Source organism: Schistocerca gregaria, chromosome 1 (assembly GCF_023897955.1).
Source record: "Schistocerca gregaria isolate iqSchGreg1 chromosome 1, iqSchGreg1.2, whole genome shotgun sequence".
NCBI classification, from domain to species: Eukaryota; Metazoa; Arthropoda; class Insecta; order Orthoptera; family Acrididae; genus Schistocerca; species Schistocerca gregaria.
Genome location: NC_064920.1, coordinates 1,045,288,671 through 1,045,314,926, shown reverse-complemented (window position 1 = coordinate 1,045,314,926; position 26,256 = coordinate 1,045,288,671). Strand labels below are relative to the sequence as shown.

General features: G+C 47.1%; 1 protein-coding gene across 1 annotated transcript in view; it reads left to right on the top strand.

Annotated features, from left to right (window-relative positions):
• The window catches only part of LOC126280889 (DNA primase small subunit), a 104,732-nt gene that overhangs the window by 14,826 nt on the left and 63,650 nt on the right, over nt 1-26,256 (top strand). The window contains exon 2 of the mRNA XM_049979802.1: nt 19,318-19,474. Within this exon, the coding sequence (XP_049835759.1) occupies nt 19,318-19,474 (157 nt within the window). The remainder of the gene's footprint in view (nt 1-19,317; nt 19,475-26,256) is intronic.

Here is a 26,256-nt window from a genome sequence, read left to right as displayed (position 1 = left end):
ATATTCCTGCATCTCGTAAGAGGCTACTGAAAGGAGTCTCACACGTTTCGGCCTTATATGATGGTCCCCTGTCAGGTTTGACCTCCATCTTTCTGAATTTTCCCGAAGAGCAAGCCAATTGGCGAAGGGCACCTTATATGGTGCATCGTGTCCATTGTGCATTGAGATCTTTAGCCATATTCTCATCATCACATTGCAGACCCACTAATTCTCCATCTCTTGGGCGAGGACACCTTCCTGGGTGCATTTTCTTCAATGGACTATGCAGTGTCGCCTTCTGCGCCGACAGTGACCATGGACTTCTTAGCATCTCATATGCAGAACAGTAGCCAGTCTATTGTGGTGGGGCTGCCATGTACCCTGTTGTTGTAGCCCCCTGACAACACAGGGATCGCTCTGCTAATACCTGCACTATTAACTCCCCATGTATGCCATGGAGTAGGTGCCCATCTCCCTGAGGCATTGGGACTCTCGGCAATGGGCGTCCTGCCAGGTGGCCCTTGCTGAGGCTGGGTGACACCTGCAGAGAGCCCTATGGTCGGAGTGGGTGGCATCAGGGCGGTTGACATGCCATGAAGCTTAGTATGTCCCCTCTTGCTGGTGGTTTGCCACCAACAGTCTCTAAGTGTGCAAAGTCTACCTTCAATGCTAAGAAATGTGACCCCAAATCGTTCCCCTTCCTTGCCACAGCATGGGAGGAACGCCAGGTTAAGGATAGCAGTGAAGCTTATTCACCCCGGTACCTCATATGTACGAGAGGTGATGGGGAATCTTTCATGTCCACGAAGCCTCAGTTTTTTGTGGAGCATTTGGAGGACAAGTTTGGGGAGGTGGAGGGCTTGTCCAAAATGCACTCTGGGTTGGTCTTGATAAAAACAGCATCCTCTGCCCAGTCACGGGCATTACTCGTTTGTGACAATTTGGAGGTTGTTTCTGTGACCATCATGTCCCATAATGTGGTCAAGGGTATTATATTCCACAGGGACCTTCTTTTGCAGTTGACGAGCTGTGTACCAATTGAGAGTGGTGAAGTGTTCATTTCGTCTGGCGTGTCCATCGGGGTCTGAGGGATAATTGGGTTGCCACCAGTGCCTTCATCTTGGCCTTTGAGGGTGACACATTGCCCGAGAAGGTAAAGGTGGTGATCTACCGCTGTGATGTCAAGCCATATATCCCTCCCCCAATGCGATGCTTTAAGTGCTGGAAGTTCGGCCATATGTCTTCCCCCTGTACTTTCAGCATCACATGTCGAGATTGTTGATATCCATCACATCCCATTACTCCACGTGCCACGCCTGCGAACTGTGTCAACTGCAGAGAGCATAATTCAACTTGCTTGCCAGACTGTAGGATTTTCCAGAAATAGAGGAAAATCATGGAGTATAAGACCCTGGACTGACTGACCTACACTGAGGCTAAGAGGAAATTTGAGCACCTGCATCCTGTGGCTAAGACCTCCTCTTAAGCTGCCACCACAAGAACAGTTGTCACCTCATCAGTTCCTCTCATTCCTGACACCTCTGAGAACCAGAAGACTACACCTGTCCCCCTTTATGTTGGAGGGCATGTCACTCCCTGTTGCTCCCGCACCACCCACTTCGGAAACAACACCCTCCACCCCTCCCCCCTCCCAACCATCAGGGATATCAGTCCCCATTTCTGAGCCAGAGAAGCGTAAATTTTCTTTGCCACTCACACCACCACTACCTACAAGCTCTGCATTTGCGGATGAGGTGAAGATTCTCGTGTTTGATAAGGGCCTAGATCTTGCCAGACTCTCAGAGACGCGGAGATAGACTGCTCAACGGCAGCAGGTGACCCTGAGGTGTAAACTGCCTCATTGAGTGTTCCATGCCTTCCCAGTCTCAAGATGACTTCATCTTCCAGTGGAATTGTAGCGGTTTTTTCCACCACCTGGTTGAGCTATGGCAACTGTTCAGCTTTACACCTGCTTTCTGCATTGCCCTGGTTCCTGGCAATTCAGACCCTCCTGTGGCTGTAAGGGATACTACAGGAACCATAGCAACTATAATAGTGTCAGGTGGGAGTTTGCTTTTACGTCCTAAACTCAGTCTGTAGTGAAACTGTCCTCTTCAAACCACTCTTGAAGCTGTGGCTGTCCGAATAAGGACGACACAGGAAATAACTGTCTGCAATGTATATCTTCCTCCAGATGGTGCAGTATCCCTGAATGTATTAACTGCAGTGATTGATCAGCTCCCTAAACCTTTCGTACTTTTGGCAGATATTAATGCCCATAACGCCTTGTGGGGTGGCACCATGCTTACTGGCTGAGGCAGAGATGCCGAAGCTTTACTGTCTCAGTTCGATCTCTGCCTCTTAAATACTGGGGCCGCCACACATTTCAGTGTTGCTTATGGTAGTTACTCGGCCATTGATTTATCAATTTGCAGCCCAGGACTTCTCCCATCTATCCACTGGAGACCACATGACGACCTGTGTGATAGTGACAACTTCCCCATCATCCTATCACTGCCCAGGCGTCAGGCCCACAGACGCCTGCCCAGATGGGCTTTAAACACGGTGGACTGGGAAACTTTCAACTCTGCTGTCACTGTTGAATCTCCACCACACAGTAACATCGATGTGATGGTTGAACAGGTGAGAACAACAATCGTTTCTGTGGCAGAAAATGTGATCCCTTGTTCTTTAGAGAGCCCCATGGCGAAAGGCAGTCCCTTGGTGGTCACCGGAAGTCATTGAAGCAATTAAGGAGTGTTGGCAAGATCTACAGTGGCATAAGCAGCACCCTTCCCTGGAACACCTCTTGGCCTTTAAACGGCTCCGTGCCTGCATTTGCCGACTTATCAGATCACGGAAGCAGGAGTTTCCAGAATGAGATTCAGGAGTGCTAGTTCTGCTAGGTTCGCAGGAGAGCTTCTGTAGAGTTTGGAAGGTAGGAGACGAGATACTGGCTCCCCGCCACTGTTGGATAAACAGCTGCAGCAGCAAGTTGTATAACCCTAGCTTACGTATTTGTTAGATAGTTTAATTAATTTCTTTGCGTGTTTTTGGGTACTTGCATTGTTTAATTCATATATTTCGGGCGTATTATAGTATTTGAGGGTTGTAGCATCGCGCCTTAGTACCTGAATAGTGTAAATTCGCGTAGTCGTCTGTCTTCTGTTTTTGTTTTGAACAGCCAGTGTCGGTTGGTCACAGCCATTGTGCTCCCTGCCGCCGTTGGATAAGCAGCTGCAGCAGCAAGTCGTATAACCCTAGCTTACTTATTTGTTAGATAGTTTAATTAATTTCTTTGCGTGTTTTTGGGTACTTGCATTGTTTAATTCATATATTTCGGGCGTATTATATTATTTGACAGTGGCAGCATCGCGCTTTAGTGTTTACTTGGTAGATTCTTATTTAAATTGCGTGTGAGTTTCGTATAAGAGATGCAATTTCGAGTTTTAGTTACTGTAATCATAAATTCAGCAGATTGTAGCGCAGTCGTTAGGCATTTGTACAGGTTAGTTGATACATTCTTTGCATGTTTCGCTTGCGTTATCTAGGCAGGGACTCGTGTTTCAGTAACTGTTGTTCAACATCGATTAGAATGGACAGGGACTGTGATTGCTGTGTTCGGATGAGTGTTAGAAGAGATATGTCTCGACCATTGGGTGCCATACGTCACCCGCCCAAGTCTGGGCAAAGATCAAACATTTTTTCGGGTACCAGAGCCCAACAGGTGTACCCGGTGTTAACATAAATAGCCAGTTATCTATCGAAGCAAACGCAATTGCTAAGCACTTTGCTGAGCATTATGCTCGAGCCTCTGCATCGGAAAATTACCCCCCAGTCTTTCGCACTCTCAAATGGTTGCTGGAAGGGAAAGTGCTCCGATTCACTACTCGCCACAGTGAATCCTATAATGCCCCATCGATATAGTGGGAGCACCTCAGTGCCCTTGCATATTGCCTCGACATGGCTCCCGTGCCAGATCGGATCCACAGTCAGATGATTAAACATCTCTCATCTGACTACAAGCAACATCTCCTTGTCATCTCCAACCAGATCTGGCGTGATGGCATTTTACCATCACAATGGTGGGAGAGCAACATCATTGCAGTACTCAAACTCGGTAAAAACCCACTTGATGTGGATAGCTCTTAGCCCATCAGCCTCACCAGTGTTATTTGTAAGCTGCTGGAATGTATGGCGTGTCACAGTTGGGGTGGGTCTTGGAGTCACGTGGCCTACTGGCTCCATGTCAGGGTGGCTTCTGCCACGATCGCTCTACCACTGATAATCTTGTGTCCCTCAAGTCTGCTATTTGAACAGCCTTTTCCAGATGCCAACACCTGGTTGCCATCTTTTTTGATTTACAAAAAGCATATGACACCATCTGGCGACATCATATCCTTGCCACATTATACGATTGGGGTCTCCGAGGCCTGCTCCCAATTTTCATCCAAAATTTCCTGTCGCTTTGTACATTCCATGTCCAAGTCGGTGCCTCCCATAGTTCACCCCCATGTCCAGGAGAATGGGGTCCCGCACAGCTCTGTATTGAGTGTCTTTCTATTTTTAGTGGCCATTAATGGTCTAGCAGTAGCTGTAGGGCCGTCCGTCTCACCTTCTCTGTATACAGACGACTTCTGCATTTCGTACTGCTCCACCAGTACTGGTATTGCTGAGCAGCACCTACAGGGAGCCATCCACAAGGTGTAGTCATGGGTTCTAGCCCATGGTTTTCAGTTTTCAGCTGCATAGTTGTGTGTTACGTACTTCTGTCGGCATCATACAGTTCATCCAGGGCGAGAACTTTACCTTAATGGCCATCCACTCATTGTAGTGGAGACATATCAATTCTTAGGACTGCTTTTCGACGCCTGGTTGACTTTGCTTCTGCACCTTCATCAGCTTAAGTGGAAGTGTTGGCAGCACCTCGGTGCTCTCTGCTGCAGCTCTACAGAGCCCTTGTTCAATCCCATCTTGACTATAGGAGTCTGGTTTATGGTTCAGCGGTGCCCTCAGCATTGCGTTTACTCGACCCAGTGCACCACTGTGGCGTTCACCTTGCGACAGGAGCTTTTAGGACAAGTCCAGTGACCAGCGTTCTTGTGGAGACTGGGGTCCTTCCATTGCAGGTTAGGCATGCACAACTGCTGGCCAGTTCCATTTCGCACATTCATAGTTCTCCTGCGCATCTGAATCACCGTCTCCTTTTCCCACCCAAGGCGGCTCATCTCCCATATCAATGGCTCAGGTCAGGGCTTCCAATTGCAGTTGGTGTCCGATCCCTTCTTTCCGAACTGGAGTCCTTGCCTTTACCACCTGTACTTGGGGTCCATTCATATACACCTCCATGGTGTACACCTAGGCCATGGCTTCGTCTGGCCCTTTCACATGGCTTTAAGGACTCAGGCTCTCCACTTTCACTTGCTCTTGATTCTTGAGATGCACCGAGGCCACAAAGTGTTTTACACCGACGGCTTGATGGCTGATGGTCATGTTGGCTTTGCGTGTCCATGGAGGACAAATTGTCATCCTTTGGTAGCGACCATACAGGAGTCCATCTATGCCCTGGAACGGTCCAGTCATTCAGTCGTGTTTGTCTGCACCCCATGTCATGTCGGAATCCTGGGCAACTAATTTGTCGACAGGCTGGCCAAACAGGCTACATGGAAACCACAACTGACCTATATTCAGTACTATGCTGCAAGGTTTTGCGGCTTGGGGAGACGAAATGCCATAACCTCAGTACACACAACATATTGCGCACCATTAAGGCAGTCCACTATGTGGGCCTCTCACAGGGACTCTGTGGTTCTCTATTGGCTCTGCATTGGCCATGGTTGGTTGAGAGACAGCAACTCCTGCGCTGTGATGACCTCAGTGTTGGTGTGGTGCCCCACTGACAGTGGCCCATATCTTGGTGAGCTGTTCTTCTTTTGCTGCCCTGCGACAGACTCTTCAGTTACCGGACTCATTGCCATTAATTTTAGCTGACAACGCCTCATCAGCTAATTTAGTTTTACATTTTATATGAGATGGTGGGTTTTATCATTCTATATGTTTTAGCACATGTCCTTTGTCCCTTTGTGTTCTCCACTCTAATGCTTTTAGGGTGGATGTTTTAATGTGTTGCAGAGTGGCTGGCTTTTCCTCTTTATTCTCATGGTCGGGCAGCCACGGTCAGCTGCTCTCTTGTTTTTGCCCTTTCTACCTGTTTCATGCTCCTCTCTATGGTTTTCCTGTTTTGTCCATGCTAGTGTTGGTCATCCTACTGTTGTTCTTCTGGTTCTGCCTTTCTCCTGTTATTGTGCTGTACGTCTTCTTTCTTTTCTTCTTTCCCTTGTGTAATTATTTTACCGGGAACAAGGGACCGAGCACCCTGCGGGTTCGGGGATTAGAATAGGCCCGCGGTATTACTGCCTGTCGTAAGAGGCGACTAAAAGGAGTCTCAAACTTTTCGGCCTTATATGATGGTCCCCTGTTGGGTTTGACCACCATCTCTCAAAATTTTCCGAAGAGCGAGCCGATAGGGGAAGGGCGCCTTACTTGGTGCATTGTGTCCATCTTGCGATCAGACCTTTCACCAGCTTATACACTGTTGAACTGCAGTCCTGTCTGCTCTCCATCTCTTGGGCATGACTCTTTTTCTGCGTGCAGATAACACCTTGCACTGTGCAGTGCCTCTTTCTGCACCGACGGCGACCATGGACCACATGTTACCTAACATCCAGTACGGTAGCCAGTCCGTTGTGGTGGGGCCGCCATGTACCCTGTTGGCTGTAGCCCCCTGACAAAACAGGGATCGCTCTACTGATGCCTGCGCCGTTAACTCCCCACATATGCCAAGGAGTAGATGCCTATCCTCCTGGGGTATTGGGACTCCCGGCAATGGCCATCCTGCCAGGTGGCTCTTGCCGTGGCTGGGTGGCGCCCGTGAGGAGGGCACTTGGTCGGAGTAGGTGGCATCAGGGCGGATGACCCACAATGAAGTGTGGTACATCGTCTCTCGCTGGTGGCCAGCCGCCAGCAGTCTCTAAGCGTTCTCGGGCTCAGTTTAACGCTCAGAAATACGATCCGAAAACGTTCCCCTCCCTGGCCACACCGTGGGAGGAACGTAAGTCTCAGGATGGCAGTAGCAGTTATTCGCCCCGCTTCTTAGTTTGTACGAGGGTTGATGGGGAGTCTTTTCTCTCCACAAAGCCTCAGTTCTTCGTCGAGCATTTAGAGGACAACTTTGGGGAGGTGGAGGGCTTGTCAAAAATGCGCTCTAGGTCAGTCCTGATACAAACGGCATCCTCTGCCCAGTCACGACGGTTACTCGCTTGTGACAAGTTGGGGGATGTTGCCGTTATGATCACACCCCATAAGAGTTTAAATATGGTCCAGGGAGTTATTTACCATAGGGATCTTCTTTTGCAGTCTGATGAAGAGCTGCGCGCCAATTTAGAGCGCCGAGGTGTACATTTCGTCCGGCGCGTTCATCGGGGTCCGAAGGAAAATCAGATTGCTGCCAGTGCCTTCATCTTAGCCTTTGAAGGGGATACATTACCGGAAAAAGTCAAGGTGATGGTCTACCGATGTGACGTTAAGCCCTATATCCCTCCCCCGATGCGGTGCTTTAAGTGCTGGAAGTTCGGCCATATGTCTTCTCGCTGCACTTCCAGCTTCACATGTCGAGATTGCGGACGCCCATCACATCCCAATACTCCATGTGCCCCGCCTCCCCTCTGTGTCAACTGCAGGGAGCACCATTCACCTTGCTCGCCCGACTGCCGAATTTTCCAGAAAGAGCATAAAATCATGGAATACAAGACCCTGGACCGACTAACCTATACTGAGGCCAAGAGGAAATACGACCGACTCCATCCTGTGAGAATGACATCTTCCTACACTGGTGCTACAACACCTGTGCTAGCCCCGTCTGTTTCTCCAATTGTGGCCGGATCGATGAGTAGTAAAACTCCTCCTGCCCCCTCGCCAGTGGGGGGCTCCACCCACCAGGTTGCTCCTGCGCCACCTACCTCAGGAGCAACACCATCCCACCTATTGGGGACATCCGTCCCCACTTCTAAGCTGGAGAAGTGTCCAACTTCTTCGGCTTCTCATGCTCACAAGGGGTCCCTTGGGTCCCTCCCTTCCCAGGTTTCCGCCAGCGAGAAGCCTGACGACCGACAATGGCGTAAGTGCCCGCAATCAGCTGGTCGTAGGGCTTCATGATCCTCCTCCGTCCCGGAGACTGAATCGGTGAAGCCCTCCCAGCCAGTGCGACCCAAGGAACGGCGTGAGAAACCCAAGAAGAGCTCTCAGCCCAAGGAACTCGCGGTGGCAGCCATCCCACCGCAACCTTCCAGCTCTGCATCTGAGGATGCGGTGGATATTCTGGCGTCCGCTGAAGATCTGATCTCGCCGGTCCATCAGATGCCATGGAAAGCACTATCACAGGTGCTAAATCGGTGGCAGCAGGTGACCCAGCGGTGTAATCTCCCTTCCCAGTCCCGTCAAGCCTTTCTCAGCCATGGACAACACCATCCTCCAGTGGAACTGCAGCGGTTTCTTCCACCATCTAACTGAGCTCCGCCAACTTATCAGCCTTCACCCTTTCCTCTGCATTGCTCTGCAGGAAACTTGGTTTCCGGCAATGCGAACCCCCGCCCTCCGTGGCTATCGGGGTTATTATAAGAACCGGGCAGCTTATGAAAGGGTGTCTGGTGGTGTCTGCATCTATGTCCTGAACTCTCTTCACAGTGAGTCTGTACCTCTCCACACACCTTTAGAGGCTGTCGCTGTTCAGGTGTGGACGCCACAGGCTGTTACCGTTTGCAGTCTTTACCTTCCACCGGATGGTGAAATCGCGCAGCATGTCCTGGCTGCTCTGATAGCTCAATTGCCTCAACCTTTCCTGTTACTGGGCGACTTTAACGCCCATAACCATCTGTGCGGTGGGTCAGTGGCAACAGGTTGAGGCGCCATCATTGAGCATTTATTGGCGCAGCTCGATCTCTCGATCTTAAATGATGGTGCCTTCACACACTTCAGTGTGGCGCATGGCACATACTCCGCCATTGACCTTTCTATCTGTAGCCCTAGCCTCTTACCGTCTGTCCAATGGAGAGTGCATGACGACCTGTGTGGTATTGACCACTTTCCGATCTTTCTGTCACTACCACAGCGTCAGTCTTCTGGGCGCTCTAGCAGATGGGCTATGAATCAGGCTGACTGGGACTTGTTCTCCTACACTGCCGCTATTGAGCCTCTCTCTAACGATGCCATTGATGCAGTGGTTCAATCGGTCACCACCGGTATCGTTACTGCTGCCAAATCTGCCATTCCCCGTTCTTCTGGGTCCCTTCGGCAGCGGACTGTGCCTTGGTGGTCGCCTGAGATCGCTGAAGCAATTAAAGCTCGCCGGCGGGCGCTCCAGCGTCACAAGCGACATCCCTCAATCGACCACCTTATCGCCTTCAAACGGCTGCGTGCGCGAGCCCGCTGCATATCCGCCAACACAAGCAGGAGTGCTGGGAGAGGTATGTGTCCACCATTTACCTCCATGTCACTCCATCGCAGGTCTGGGCCAAGATTCGCCGCCTCTATGGCTATCGGACCCCTGTCAGTGTCCCTGCGCTCTCCCTGAATGGAGCAGTTTGTACTGACTCCGACGTCATTGCAAACCGCTTGGCAGAGCACTTTGCTCTGAATTCCACTTCTGCCAACTACCCCTTGGGCTTCTGCTCCATTAAGGAGCGGATAGAACGTCGGAGTCTTTCTTTTCGCACTCACCATCCTGAATTGTGCAATGTTCCATTCAGTGAGTGGGAATTTCGAAGTGCCCTCGCCGCTTGTCCTGATACCGCTCATGGGCCAGATAGCATCCACTCTCAGATGCTGAAACACCTTTCAGTGGACTGCCAGCGACGCCTCCTCGATCTTTACAACCGCATTTGGGTCGAGGGTGAGTTTCCTCGCAATGGCGGGAAAGTCTTGTTGTCCCCATTCTGAAACCAGGGAAGAACCCTTTGGAGGTGGACAGCTACCATCCCATTAGCCTCACCAACGTTCTTTGCTAGTTGCTTGAACGGATGGTGAGCCGCCACTTGAATTGGGTACTGGAGTCTCGAGGCCTTCTGGCTCCATCTCAGGGTGAGTTCCGTAAAGGCCGCTCCGCCGCCGACAATCTGGTGAGCCTGGAGTCGGCCATACGTACTACCTTCGCCCGCCGCCAGCATCTGGTCGCTGTCTTTTTCAACATGTGGAATGCGTATGATACGACATGGCATCATCATATCCTTTCTACGCTTCTTGGATGGGGTCTTCGGGGCCCTCTGCCGATCTATATTCGCAATTTTCTGTCATATCGTACCTTCCGCGTGCACGTCGCGGCCTCACATAGTTCCTCCCAAGTCCAGGAGAATGGTGTGCCACAGGGTTCTGTTCTCAGTGTGTGTCTGTTTTTAATAGCTATTAACGGGCTCGCTGCGGCCGTGGGAAATACTGTCTCCGCTTCCCTGTACGCTGACGACTTCTGCCTTTACTACAGCTCTATTGGCATTGCAGCTGCTGAACGTCAGCTACAGGGCGCAATCCGCAAGGCGCAGTCTTGGGCTGTAGCGCCTGGTTTTCAGTTTTCCACAGCCAAGACCTGCGTAAGAATTTCTGCTGGCGACGCACTGTTCACCCGGAGCCGCGGCTTTATCTTGACGGCGAGCTTCTTAAAGTGGTGGAGTCACATAAGTTTTTGGGGATGGTTTTTGATGCCCGGTTGACTTGGCTGCCTCATATTCGGCAGCTTAAACAGGCGTGTTGGCGGCATCTAAATGCTATGCGATGCCTGAGCCACACCAGGTGGGGCGCCGACTGATCCACTCTCCTACGGCTTTACCAGGCGTTAATCCAGTCCCGTCTGGACTACGGGAGTCTGGCTTATGGCTCAGCATCCCCATCTGCGTTGCGAGTGCTGGATCCAATCCTCCACAGCGGGATACGCCTTGCCACTGGTGCCTTCCGAACCAGCCCTGTGGACAGCATACTTGTGGAGGCAGGTGTCCCTCCACTGCGGTTACGACGCCAACAATTACTGGCTGCTTATGCTGCCCATGTTTTTAGCTTGCCCGGGTATCCAAATTATCGTGTCCTCTTCCCGCAGTCAGTCGTTCATCTGCCAGAACGTCGGCCCCGGTTGGGTTGTCCGATCACCGTACGTGTCAAACAGCTTCTTTCCTGGCTTGGGTGTTTCCCTGTTCCACCTCCTTTCCGGGCCCCTCTGCGTACACCCCCATGGTGTGTGCCTCGCCCTTGCCTTCGGCTCGACTTGGCACATGGCCCGAAGGACTCAGTCCCTCCGGAGGCCTTCCGATGTCGCTTTTATTCCATCCTGGCCACGTATCAGGGCTCTGGCGTTGTCTACACCGACGGGTCGATGGTTGCTGGTCTAGTCGGTTATGCACTAACTCTAGGGGACCATTCTGAACAATGTTTCGTGCCGGCTGGCTGCAGTGTTTACACTGCTGAGCTGGTCGCCATCTTTCGTGCCCTAGAGTATATCCGCTCCTGCTCAGGTGATTCCTTCGTTATCTGTAGCGATTCCCTGAGAGGTTTATGAGCTCTCGACCAGTGTTTCCCTCGTTCTCGTCTGGTGATGGCTATCCAGGAGTCCCTGCATACTCTCGCCCGTAGCGGCAGGTCTGTGGTCTTTGTTTGGACCCCAGGCCATGTTGGTATACCCGGCAATGAAACTGTTGACCACCTGGCGAAAGAGGCCACTAGTGCACCATCTGTGGAGATTGGCCTCCAGGCGACTAATTTGCGGGCACTATTACGCCGCAAAGTTCTCTCGTTTTGGGATGCTGAATGGTGCGGTCTGACCACCCCTAACAAACTCCGTGCCGTCAAGGACACGACGACTGTGTGGCGGTCATCCATGCGAGCCAACCGCCGGGACTCAGTCGTTCTTTGTCGGCTCCGCATTGACCACACCCGACTCACGCACATTTATTTACTGTGTCGTGAGGATCCCCCTCTTTGTTGTTGTGGGGCGTCCTTGACGGTGGTCCATATTCTGTCGGAGTGCGCCCTTTTAACCGTGCTCAGGCAGACTTTTGCAATGCCTGACACGCTCTCTGCTCTTTTATCAGATGACTCTGCCATGGTGGACTTGGTTTTGTGTTTTATTCGGGCAGGGGGTGTTTATCCTTTAATCTGAGTTTTTTAGTGTTGATTCTGACTTTTAGCCTCTGATTTTAAACTGAGTTTTTAAAGTGTTCTTGGTGGTTGGCTTTTCCTCTTTTTCTCTACGGTCGGCCAACCACCGTCACACTATGTGTTTTAATTTGTTTTGTCTGGTCTGTCAGAGTATTTCATGTCCTGTTTCATCTGCTGTCTTTCCTGTTGTTCGTTTTTTATTCTCTTCGGGTGGTTTTAGTTTTTATGGAACAAGGGACCGATGACCATGGTAGTCTGGTCCCTTTAATCCCACAAACCAACCAACCAACAAGGGACCGATGACCTCACCGTTTTGTCCCTTCCCCTCGCTCTTTTTAACCAACCAACCTCACTCTATCGCCTTCAGTTTCATGACCTTCGCATGGAACTTTGTGATTATACCTTTGTGTACACTTATGACTCTCGGACTGACCACGGTGTCAGGTGTTCCTTCGTCATCTGTGCCAACATTTTTCAGTATCGTCTTCCAGCACACTGCTCAGTATTTACAGCAGTGCTCTTCGCCCTGTATCAGGCCGTGGAGTACATCCGTCAACACAGGCTTTTCAATTGTGTCCTCTGCTCAGACTCGCTCAGCACTTTCCAAAGTCTCCGTGTGTTGTACACCGCCCTTCCCTTAGTGCAACGGCTCCAGGAAAACGGTCACTTGCTCACTCTTGATGGAGCCACTGTGATGTCTATGTGGGTTCCTAGTCATGTTGGTCTGCCAGGATACGAGGCTGCTGACACTGTGCCAAGGCTGCAATCCTCTTACCGCAGCCCACTAGTTCCTGTATTCCCTCCGATCATATCTGTATTGCTGTCTGTCAGGAGGTTGTGTCATGTTGGCAACACCATTGGTCCTCCTGTCATGGGAATAAGCTCCAGATCATTAAGCCTCTCCCAGTGGCTTCGCTGACCTCCTCTCATCCCTCCCGCCGGGAGGAGGTCATTTTAACTGGGTTGCGTATTTTGCACTGCCTTTTTAGCCATTGGCATTTGTTAAGTGGTGCTCCCCCTCCACTTTGAAAAATTGTGCCCAAGTTTTAACAGCCCACCATTTACTGATGGAATGTCCATGTTTTAACCATTTACGTTTCCACTTGAGTTTGCCATCTGAGTTATTGGCTGTTTTAGTGAATGACGTGCAGGTTGTTGACCACGTTTTAATTTTTATCTATAATAGCAACATAGCGAAAACCATTTAATTTTTAGTTCTGGACCTCCATTTCTCTATAGTGTATTTTATAGCCGTTTCTCCATGTCCCGGTTTTTAATTGTCTTCTCTTATGTTGATTGGTATCATTGTGTATTCATTTTTTAACTCCTCTCTGTTTTCATGTTCTTTAGTTTTGACTTGGGCGCATATGACTCCAGTTGTTTTTGCACCCTAAAATAAAACAATCCAATCCATCCAAATGATTATACATCTCTCAGTGGACTACCAGCACCACCTCATTGCTGTCTTCAACTGCATCTGGAGCGATGGCAAATTCCTGTCACAATGGGGAGAAAGTATCATTGTTCCAGTGCTAAAACGGGGTAAGAACCCACTAGGTATGGATAGCTATTGTCCTGTTAGCTTCACCAATGATCTGTGCAATCTGGTTGAACATATAGTGAGCCAGAAGTTGTGTTGGCGCCTTGAGTCATGGGGCCTTCTGACTTTGTCCCAGGTCTGTTTTGCCAAGGTTGCTCCTCCACTGACAACTTGGTAAACCTGGAATCTGCCATCCGAATGGCTGTTTCCCGTCGTCATCACCTTATTGCTGTCTTTTTTTGACTTTATGAAAGCCCTATGAGGCCACTTGTCAACACCACACCTTTGCTACATTGCACAAGTGGAAGCTCTAGGGCACGCTCTCTACTTTTATACAGAACTTTTTGTTGTTCCGCACCTTCAAAGTTAGAGTGGGTGCTTCACACAGTTCCCTCTATATCTAAAAACAATGGGGTCCCATAGTTCTCTGTATCGAGTATCCCACTCTTTTTAGTGGCCATCAAATGGTATCCCAGCAGCTGAGGGGCTTGGAGTATCACCCTTCTTATAAGCAATGACCTTTGTATTTCCTTTTGCTCATCTATTATTGGTGTGGCTGAACATTGACTGCAGGGAGCCATACAAAAAGCACTGTCATGGGCCCTTACCCACAGCTTTCAGTTTTCAGATGCCAAGACCTGTGTCACACACTTCTGTCGCCATTGTACAGTTTACCTGCACCCACAACTTGTTCTGCACGTTCAAAGTTAGAGTTGGTGCTTCAGACAGTTCCCCCTATATCCTGTCGTTCATCTCCATAATGTCGTGGAGGCTTATCGCTTTTTAGGACTGGTTTTCGATGCCCACTTAACTTGGCTTCCCCATCTTCGTCAGCTTAAGCAAATGTGCTGGCAGCACCTTAACATTCTTTGATGCTTGAGTCACAGTGACTGGGGTACAGACTGCCTACACCATTGCAGCTGTATGTAGCTCTTGTGTAGTCCCATGTTGATTGTGGGAGAGTGGCGTGTGATTCAGCATTGCCCTCAGCATTGCTGATGCTGGACCCTATACACCACTGTGAAGTTCACATTGTGATGGGAGCTTTTCAAATGAGACCCATGAACAGCTTACTTGTGGAAGCTGGGGTTCTTCCGTTGAGGATCGGTGGCAACAACTGCTTGCCAATCATACTGTGCATGTTCACAGCTCTCCTAAACATCCAAATTACCATCTCCTTTTCCCTAACATGGCAATCCATCTCCCACAACAGCAGCCCAAATTCAGGATTACAATTGCAGTCCATGTCCTGTCCCTTCTTACAGACTCGAGTCTTTCCCTCTACCACCTCTCCTCCGGGTCCACTCACGTACACCTCCATGGCGTCTACCCTGACCACAGCTTCATCTAGGCCTTTCACAATCCCAAAAGACTCAGTTCATTCTGTGACCCGCCACCACCTGTTACTCTCTATTCTTGGTGTCTCCCAGGTTTCAGAGGTAGCCATCTCTTGCACCCTTGAGCATCTTAGAAGCTCACGACCAGTGCTGTCCTCGCAGTCCTTTGGTAATGGCAATCCAAGAGTCCATTTACATCCTCAAACAATGTATATGGGCAGTGGTCTTTGTATGGACTCCAGGACATGTTGGAATCTCAGGAAATGAACTGGATGACAGGCTAGCCAAAAAAGCTACTCGTAAACCCTGTCTCGATATTGTCATACTGGAATCTGTTCATCAATCCTCAGGAGAATGTGGAGAATGCCCCTCCCCCACACCCCCCAGGCAGTGTACTCGGTGCCACAATGTTTGCATATGCTATCACTGACATCTCTTCTGCATTCAGAAGCCCAGTTAAAAGTTCTTTGTTCATGGATGACTTTGAGATCTCTAGTCTTCCTCCAATCTTATGCCAACAACGACAAGGCAAATTCAGCTGATCATAAGGAGGTTGAAAACTTGGCCAATAAAACTGGTTTTAGTTTCTCACTTGAGAAAACTGTCTGTGTCAACTTGAACCATGCGTGCAGTTTTCACCTACCAGAGCTCATGAAGGAGCACACAGTTTTGAAATTTAACGACAATGTGTGCCTTTTGGGTCTATAATTTGACTCAAAATTAACCCGGTTCCCACACTTGAATGACCTGTGAACAAAACGGCACGAAATCATTGCATGCTTTGAAATGCCTTATCGGAAAGTCATGGGGAGCTGACAGGCCCCACTTCCTGCAGCTTTATAGGGCATTCATCAGATAATGGATAGATTACAGATGCCTGTTTTATGGATCAGCCAGTCTTTCCTACCTAATGATGTTAGACAATGTCTATCATAAGGGCATTCAGATATCGACAGACTTTTCGGATCCATGCAAACAAGCCATTAAGGATATGTGCTAATGACTGTCTCAGGGATCTGGATGTAACAGATCTCTGGATACACAGGCAGGTATGGAACAAATTTCTACCATGGCATCTTCGGAGGCTCAAAGTGATTTTCATTGTAATACAGTGCAAGAAAATTTGTAGTGCAGATTATGTTTGTACAACTCTGTTTTCTTTTAAGTACATATCACAGTTTAATAGTTGTTGATATGAGTGGATCCCAGCAAGGGAATGGCCTCTTTTGTCCAGCTGTTTCGCTTGGTAGGTGTAGTAACACGGTTCATGTTTTCCGCCGCACTTCAGAGTAGACCGGTAACTGTCTCATAGGCATGCCCAATGTGAACTGACTGGGCACGGCCCGTGCTGCCTGAGTTGTTGTTGTTGTTTTTCCGCTGGCAGAGGTCACGGCCGAATTCTCGCGTGCCCTCTGGTGGACGGGACTCTATTTGCGGCAACTACTGTCCGTGCCCCGCCGTGCCGATGTGCGCCTCCCGCGATCTTTCTGGTGGCTACTGCACTCCTCCTCAATCAGGGGGTGAAGCCACTGTGATCCACTGCGTCGGAAGGTGTAGCGTCGTGCAGGAGTGATGACCTCCACATCCATCGGAAGGCTGGAGTCGAGGGGATCTGCCTACCCTCGAGCTGGAACCTTAGAATACAGCTGGAAGTGGCCCACATGAAGAGGCCCCCGTTGTCCCACCACCGGAACCCGGGGTAGAATGGAAGACAGGCCGTTGAACTCTGTATCCTGGTCCACCCCGGGAGGGGCAAGTCCCGGGGGCGGGGACGATGGGGAAGGGACGACCACAGGTGAACCAGCCTGCTGAGAAATCGGGCTTGCGAGGGGGGTCCGGTTCTCGCTGGAGCATCGCTAACGATGGCGATGCCGGTGCTGGAGCTACTGGAGGCTGCCAAGGCTGAGAGCCATCGCAGTGTGGCGGAATCACAGGGGGGAGGGGTGGTAGCGTCCCCTGAGAAACCAACACAGATGCCGGCAATGGGGAATTCGGTGCCCTAGGGGTCAGAGGGTGGGGGGCCTAAACGTGGACATAGCTGATTTTGGTGACAACGTACCTTCCAGTCCCTCGTCTGCAAGGTATAGAGCCGCGGCCAATTCGGCGCAGGACCACCGCCGGTATCCACCGTGGATTGCGACCAAACCCACGTGCCCAGACTGACATACCCGGTAGAAAGCCGGGTACTCCGTTTTGTGAAGACTAGCGAGGACCGGGCCGAAGGAGATGCAGCAGAGTCCTAGGTTGGCGCCCATGGAGGAGCTCTGCGGGGCTGCGTGCTCCCATAGGTGTGGCCCGGTGTGTCATCAGGAAAAACATCAACACCTCCTCCGCAGGAAATTCGTGCACATACTTTTTCATCTATGTCTTAAATGTGCGCACCATGCGCTCAGCTTCCCCATTCGATTGTGGATGAAAGGGGGAGAGCAAACGTGCCGAATACCGAAGCGCCTACAAAAATCCTGGAAGGTCTGCGACATAAACTGAGGCACTTCCTCGAGGGAAGGGTTTCCTAACTGCAGGGCCCATTGCCAGACCTCCCTATCAGGGGCCGAACAAACAATGATGTCGCGCACCATAATGTGGGCATACGACTCTCGCGGCTGCTCCGTGACAAAATGACACTTGCGACTAAGACCGTGCAGGGTAGCGGCCCACGCCCGGTAAGACTGATGGGGCTGCTTCTTGCATCGATAAAACTCGACCCTGGCCACCACAACATGCCTGCGGCGGCGATAATATGAAGACAGTAATGAACACAATGCATTGATACAGCGAGGGAGATATCCAAGACAAGAAAAGAGCACGACATACCTCCGCATCGCCAAAATGAAACGACTGGAAATGCTGCCGAAGGCGATGTTCATACGCGTCCCAGTCCTCTCGCCATCTCGTCATATGGGAGAAAGGGAAGAGGGAACGGTGCTGGAGCAGATGGCGTGGAGAGCAACGCCGGTAGCACTTGTTTCATGGTGGCCATGAGCTCCATCTGCTGCGCAACCAAAACCCGCACTAAATCCTCCATGCCGCGGATAAGCCGCGAAACCGGAACGACGGCGCAACACGCAAAAGAGCGATCCCATCCTCGTCGCCAATTCTGTAGTAACACGGTTTCCGTCGCACTTCAGAGTTGACCGGTAACTGTCTCACAGGCATGCCCGATGTGAACTTACTGGGCACGGCCCGTACTGCACGAGTTGTTGTTGTTGTTGTTCCGCTGGCAGAGGTCTCGGCCGAATTCTCGCATGCCCTCTGGTGGACGGGACTCTATTTGCGCCAACTACCATCCGCGCCACGCTGTGCCGATGTGCGCCTCCCACGATCTTTCTGGTGGCTACTGCAGTAGGATTTTCCAAGTGGCCTTCTGGAACAATGTACAAATTAAGATGTAGAGTTCTATGGCATTATGATGACCCTGGAGGGGATTCAAAGGCATCACACTACAATGTTTCTTGTTTGTTCTGAGTAGCTCAGTGCACTACAAGCAGTCCATCAAATGTAACCACTTGACCAGTCAATCCATTGCATCCATGACAACCCCTTGGTCTTTTGTCAGATACCTGGACAAATTGAGATACAGGAAAATGACAAAGCATCCAAAGAAGCATGTTGGGATGCTGTTGTACATCAATGTGCTGCACCTTTTCACACTGTCAGCTCATTATCTGACAGAAGAATCATGCATAAGTGGGAGCCCGAATGGTTGGAAGTAATAGACAACGAACTGCCATCACTCAGAAAATTGAGCCTTAGTTCGTCTACATTCTCCTGCCGTGCGCTGCAGGTTTCAAATTCCTCATGGAGATATGACAATATTGATTTTTAGTTCTAGTTTACTGAACAAATATAGAACATATATATCTTTCTATTTGTTTCTGTTATCCATTATACTGTGGTAAACATTGTTGCCATAACCATGTCATGGTCACTGGTACCAGTTTGTCTGGACATCCTTAGAGGTCAGGATTATTTGTTGCCATTGGATCTGATATACTTACACATCATGAGTGGGAAATCAGCCCTGGACTAGAGTATAAACATTTTGAAAGCAAATTACAATGTAGCAAGAACAAGCGACTTGTTTGTAAACCTTTGATCTTAAAGTTTTAATGTGATCATGAGTGATATAGCCGTTTTAAATTCTGACCTTTGTTGATGCTGGTTTGAAGGTGTTAAACGTGATGCAAAGACTTGTCATATTTTTACTCCATTATGCTTCAGTGATTCATCTTTAAAAGTTTCTAATAGTATCATATTGTTTTGTTACAGTGACACCTAATTACTTTCAAAACAGAGAATTTTCTTTCACACTGGCAGATGATGTATATATACGTTTTTTGTCTTTCTCAAATCAAGAGGAATTAGAATGTGAAATGCAAAAGAAGAATCCATTTAAGATAGATTTAGGTGCAGTGTATAATTTCAGGTAAGTGTGTCTGTCTGTTATTTTTATCTACTGGCAGTGAAAAATAGAACACCATGAAAGACCAAATCTATTTTGATCTGATAACAGAAAGGACATTAAACAGCCATGGAGAGAGAGAGAGAGAGAGAGAGAGAGAGAGAGAGAGAGAGAGAGAGAGAGAGATTATGGGTCACTAGTGAGGTTAAAGTATTGTGACAGAAAAACTGACATCAATCTGCTGTCAAGAACAAGTAAAGTTCCTGCAGTAGTTGCACATCATAAAAGTCACTCAAGATTACTGATAAGTGTGATTAAAAAATAAGAGAACTTGTACATTATGTCAGTAATCAGTAATTCCAACAACTAAGTCATATGGGATAAAGTGAAAAGAGAGACAGGACAACAGCCCACAGAACAGGATAATATCATTATTGATTTCAATGGAAAGGCTATAAATGATCAGGTATGTTTAATTATGATCCTTTAATTATCATCCCTTAATTGTGACAAAAATATAGAGATAACCAGTTCAACAATGGAAGCAGTATGTTGAAAAACCAGCTTGCATAAAATTCAGTCTTACTGATGTCTCACCCACTTCCCCTTCTGAAATTAAAAATATTATGTCTTCTATCAAAAATAAAAGATCTGGATTTGATGAGAGTACGAAAGACTTGTTCCCATATAATAAACAGTCTTTTCTGAAACATTATGAACCCATTGCGTTATTCCAGGAAGATTGAAATATGCCATTGTAGAACTCCTCTATAAGAAAGGTGAATGGAGAGATGTCAGTTACTACCAGTCTGTTTCACTACCAATATTTTTCAAAATTTTTGCGAAGATTATGTTTTCTGGAATAATATCCCACCTGAGTGACAATAATATTGTCAATAAGTCATAGCTTGGATCTGAGAAGAGTTGCTCAAATGAGAATTCCATTTACATGCCCAACAAATTTTGCAAGCATTAAATAACAAAATAGCACCTATTGGTCTTTTCTGTAACCTAAAGGCATTTGACTGTATGAATCATGATGTTCTTCTATACAGCTGCAAAAATAATCAGTGCTTGAAAATATAGTATGGATTGATTAAAAAATCTACTCAGCAATCAGGCAACAGAAGAAAACACGTGTAAAAGATGTGAAAAGTGCAAGCTTTCAGAACCACTTGTTCTTTGGCAGAAAAGCTGAACAGAAAGGAAGAGGTTTTGAGGAAAAGGACTGGGGAGGCTTAGGAAATAGGGAAAGTTACAGAAAAGTTGCCCTGAACCTGGGTCGTGGAAGACTTACTGGATGGAACGAGAAGGAAAGACTGATTGTTAGTGCTTGCACCAGATAAGATTCGAAAACCTGAGAACTTGAAGACTGAAGATTGGGTAATAAGCCAGGCACAAAGTACTAAAAAAACTTTGTGCAGGAGTCAATAAGAGTGGAAAGCTAATTGAATTATACATGACAGACAGGCAAGGGGGTTGGTGAAATGTAGGTAGGTCAGAAAATAAGAGATAGAAAACTGGGGGATCAAAGAAAAAGAATAGTTAGCAAAAGAAAATACTGAGAGTTCAGAAATTAAAGTATGTGTAGGAAAAATGGGAGTTGAAAACCAAGCACATGTAATGCCATTTCCCACCTGTGCAGTTGTGAGAAGGGAGAATCTGGATAACACATGTGTTGAAACAGGCACCACAGTCAGGATATTGTGTGTTAGCGGTGTACACACTCTGTCTAGGCCCATTCATCCTAACTGACGACTTCGTGGTAGTCATGCCAATGTGGAAGGCCAAACAGTGTTTACATAACAGCAGGTACATGGAATGTCATTTCACAGGTGGCTCTCCGTTTGGCAGTATATATTTTAAGTTGCAATGCTTTTATAAGTGGTGGTAGGAGGCTGCTTCAGGCAAGTGTTACAGCTATCATGATCACAGTGGAAAGAACCAAAGGGTAGGGAAATTATCACAAAAAGAGTATTGGGCTGACCAGGATAAAATGAAGATTGGGGAGGAGGGAGGGAGGAGGACAGAAAGCTACCCACAGTGGAGTCCGCAAGAGGTCAGACAGAATGGAAGTCATTTTGGGGCATGATATTAGGAAGTTATCTTTTTAAAGTAGCTGGTGAAGAGTGGGATTACTTCCAGAAATAGGGACAAGCAGGTTTCAAGAAACAGAATGTGAAACCTTAGTTTAAATAGTGCAAAGACATGTTTTCAAAAGGGCAGAATATAATATATGCTAGGATTCATCATGGCATAAGAAGAGGATTTGGAATATTGGAGAGTGAGGAACTGGTGAAAAAGAAGCAGAGTTAAAGAATAGTTAGTAGTTACTGAAATAAATGCTGGGCCCACACAAATTTAGAGTGGAGATGGGGTGGAGGTGAGTGAGAACCAATAACATGTAACACTAGTTCCCACCTGTGGAGTTCTGAGAAACTTGTCATATCCACTGGTGTGTCTCATTTTGCAGATCATGGTGGGACCTCACTTGTCACCACTGATGCCACTTCCCTCTGTACTAACATTCGTGACATAGACTGCATTTACATGCGACACAGCTTCCGAGAGACAAAAACTGAATTTTGGAAACCATTTTTCACTGTCATATTTACATGTTAAGCTCTGAAGTGTATTTGCTATCCCAGTTAAGTATGGTGCCTGGAAAACAGCTGTTACCGTTTATGATTTAATCAGCACAATTACTGTTTCTCTTCAGTTAGATGAGGTGTAAACATCTTCAAATATTTCTACAAATCCTTCACTGTACAAAAAGCCACTCCATTAATATTGGCCAAAAAATTTTGAAAACAACGTGAAACCTCACAGCTTAAGCACATTTCAAAACAAACTGCATTTACATGGAAACTAAAATCGATTGTGAACTTGGAAAACCGGCAACCATAAGTGGATTTCCATAATCGATTTTGAAGTGTTTACCACCCGAAGCGGTATTGGGAAATCGGTTTACAAAATATGGTTTTGGGAGCCCCATGTAAATGGGATGATACATAATCTATCTATTGCAGAGCATTACCTAAACTATCCCAGGTCAGAAGCTAGGATAATACTGAGTGACAAGAGCTGCACTTCTATGTTGTTTTTTGGAGGGATCACCAGTACCATCCATCCCCATGTGAGAAAGTGTTGTTTATATCCAAGCTAAAATTAAGAGAACATCCAAGAAATACACAGGGTCCATCGACGAGGCCGTGGGCTGCAACACTCTTCACTGGAATACGATTTTTATTGTCTCCTGATGTTGTTGTAAGTTCAATGTTTTCTATGGTTTTGTAGACTGTTGTGTGGGTACGACGATACCTCTTGTAGGGCATGTTGGCGGCATTAAATGCAGTTGCCTGTGCAGCAGCAAGACACAGACTGAGCGTAGCGCAAGAGCGCGCTTGCTTATATAGTGTGAGAGAACTTTGACCTTAGATAAGGACTTAGCGGTTTCGCAGTGGTCAGCGGAACATAATCCTGGGCGCGCACACTAGTAGCTCCAGGTGTGCGCGTCCCTGCTGGTGCGCCGCCAACGCCAAGCGATAAGAGTGTTTAAATAACAAAACTGTTGCATCCTTGAGCCTCCGGTTCTAGATGTACCCTTGTCCGGTTAGTGGCGACGCTACAGATCTTTATTTATGGAAATATAAAGTACAATCAGCTACAAAATTTACATATTCACATACATCTTTACCTTTAACCCAATTAAATGTGATAGCTTGGGAAATCTTTTGAACAAGGTTGATGTAATAATTACTTGTGCTTCTTTTTCGCCAATCCCACCATCTCTGATATTCTAAACCTTCATGAATCCTATCACATATTGTATTAGGTTCTTTTGAAAACGTGATTTTGTACTATCTGAACTAAGTTATTACATTCTCTTACTTGAAATCTGCTTGTCGCTGGGAGATACTTCCAAAGGTCTAACTATGAAAGTCCCCTATTTCTGGATGTAATCCTCTCTTCACCAGCCTGTTTTACAGTTTTAAATACAGCAATCTCTTGTATTTACCCAGCTAATATACGATCCATATACCATATCTGCCACTTTCCGACCAACTGATTTCTCTCCTTCTATAAAATCCTGCAGTTATCTGCCCCTCAAGTTTCCCAATGGTATCATTCACCAAACTAACTACAAACTGCAGTAAGTGACTAGACTGTGGTACCGGATTGAAGGGAGAATGTAAGCAAGGGTCTACACCAGTGTTCTGACACTTCTGCATACATACATAATCTGGGATCACCATTACATCCCTGTGGTGCAAACTGACCTACAGCGCCCCCTTAAAATTTCAGACTCCTCACAAGGACTAATGCCTGAATCCATAGAACTTCTTATCCCATGCAGACTACTAACTCCCACCCTTTACCTTCTTGAGATCCATAAACCCAGTCACCCTGCCTGTCCCATAGTTACCAGCTTCAAAGCAGTCACTGAATGTATCAGCACCTGCAATCTGTAGTACAAACACTCGCTTTCTATATTAAAAATACCAACTTCCCACCACATACGTTCATTGTCATCATTGATGCCAAATCCCTCTAAACCAGCAATCCCCAAGTTCATAGTCTCTCTGTTGCTGGGCATTGCCTCAATCAACACCCACCTGACTCCAAACCTACAGCATCCTTCCTTCTCACCTTGATCAGCTTTGTACTTACGAACAGTTACTTTACCTTTGATGGGCAGAGATACAAACAGGGAACCAGGATGACTTTTTCCTACACTAACCTTTTCATGGGTCACTTGGAGGTTACTTTCCTATTTTCCATAAACCTGCAGCCCATGATTTGGTTTAGATGCATAGATGACATCATTGCCATATGGACTCATTGTGAAACTGACCTATTGAAATATTTGGAATCTCTAAATAAATTCTCCCAATGAAATTTTGCATGGTCCTATTTTGAATCTTGTGCCACTTTCCTTGATTTTGGGCTCATCCTCACCAAGGGTCAACTACATGCTTCTGTTCACATTAAAACTACAAACAACAGTACTCACATTTTGACGGTTTCCATCCTCTTCGTGTCAAATGTTCCTTGTGTTTGCAGTTGCATTGGCAATGGCGTGCAAGGCAGACATTTGTTCAGATGTAAACTCTTTACACCAGTACAACATCATTCTCACCTCAGCCTTCACTGTACTTAATTATCCCACTGACCTAGTTCAGAAGCAGATTTCCTTGGCCATCACATCCAGCCCTGGTGCAGTTGATCCCTACAAAGAATGACTTACATGTACACCTCTCGTCACTCAGTCCTAAGACCTGCCTGATGCAACCTCCTATGACCACCTATACCAGCTCTGTAGTGGGCAAAACATATACTATCAAAGGGAGAGCCATTTGTGGTATGACAGTTGTTGTTACCAGTTAAGGTGAATGGGCATAGAGAAAGGGTGTATATTCGGAGCACACAATATCCCACTCAGAGCATACTGAACAACATGACTATTGTGACCTCTGTACCTGGTTCACCATACATGCCATCTGTATTCTTCCTTATGACATATTTCTCAGAACTGCACCAATGGGAACTAGAATTACAACATATGCTTTGTTCTCACCACCTGTCTGCCCTAAATTTATGATTGTGTTGTTTTTTTTTCCAGTGGTTGTTCTTTTTCTTTTCTCCCTTTCAGTCTTCTACATCTTTTATTTTCTGACTTGTTATATTTCATTGGTTCCTCACCTATCAACTCTGTATAATGTTCTTAGCTTTTGGTCTTATTTACCCTTGCACAATGTTCTGTCAGTAGTCTCTATCTTGCTTATTAACCCTATCTTCTACCTGTAAGTTCTCAGGTTTTCAAATCTTGTCTGGTGCATGCATTAACAATCAGGCTTTCCTTCTCATCCTGTGTAATAAGTCTCCAGTGACACAGAGTTCAGGGTAACTTTTCCATAGCTCTCCCCATTTCCCAAGCCTCGCTAGTTGTTTTCCTCCAGCCTCTTCCCTTCCATTCAACTCTTCTACCAGAAGGAGGAGCCACTGGGTTGAAAGGTAGCACATTTCCATATCATTTACGTGTGTTTTCTCCTGCTGCTGGTTGGTGAGTTGATGTTTTATCTAGCCATATTGTACAATATTCTCCTAGATTAAATAAAGTTTTATTGAATTGCAGGTGTAGCCAACTGTTGGATAGTCCCATATCTAACCAAAAGAATGCAGAAATTGTATTTAATAATTCAAGCAATGTAAGCAGGTGAAATTCCTCTAACCGGGGACAAATTACTCATGGCGTTCCACAAGACACAGGTCAAATGTTATTTCTCAGATACATAAACAACCTTCCTTCTAATTTACAACAAACAGAATTTGTTCTATTTGCAGGTGATACTAATATTGTGCTGGACATCATTAGAACAAAGGCGTTTCTTGTTGCAGTGTTATATGCTCATGAAATTCCAGTCACCAACTTTCTCCTCTGAATGACAACATATTTCATTGACACTGACCTACATAGGGAGAAACGATCATCATAATAAAGTAAGGGAAATGAGAGCTTGCACAGAAAGATATAGGTGTTTTTTCTGTGCACTGTTCAAGAGTGGAATAATGGGGAATTATTGTGAAGGTAGTTTGATGAATCCTCTGCCAGGGTCGGCAAGTGTGATTTGCAGAGTAACCATGTTGATATAGAATCCAAACATACATACTGCAACAGAAGAAATAGTAAATAATATTTCTAAAGAAATTATTGAGTGCTTTTCTATGAATGGTCTGACTCTCAATTTCAAAAAAAGACACAACATATTCAGTTTTGCACATTTAGAGATACTACACCAATGGCA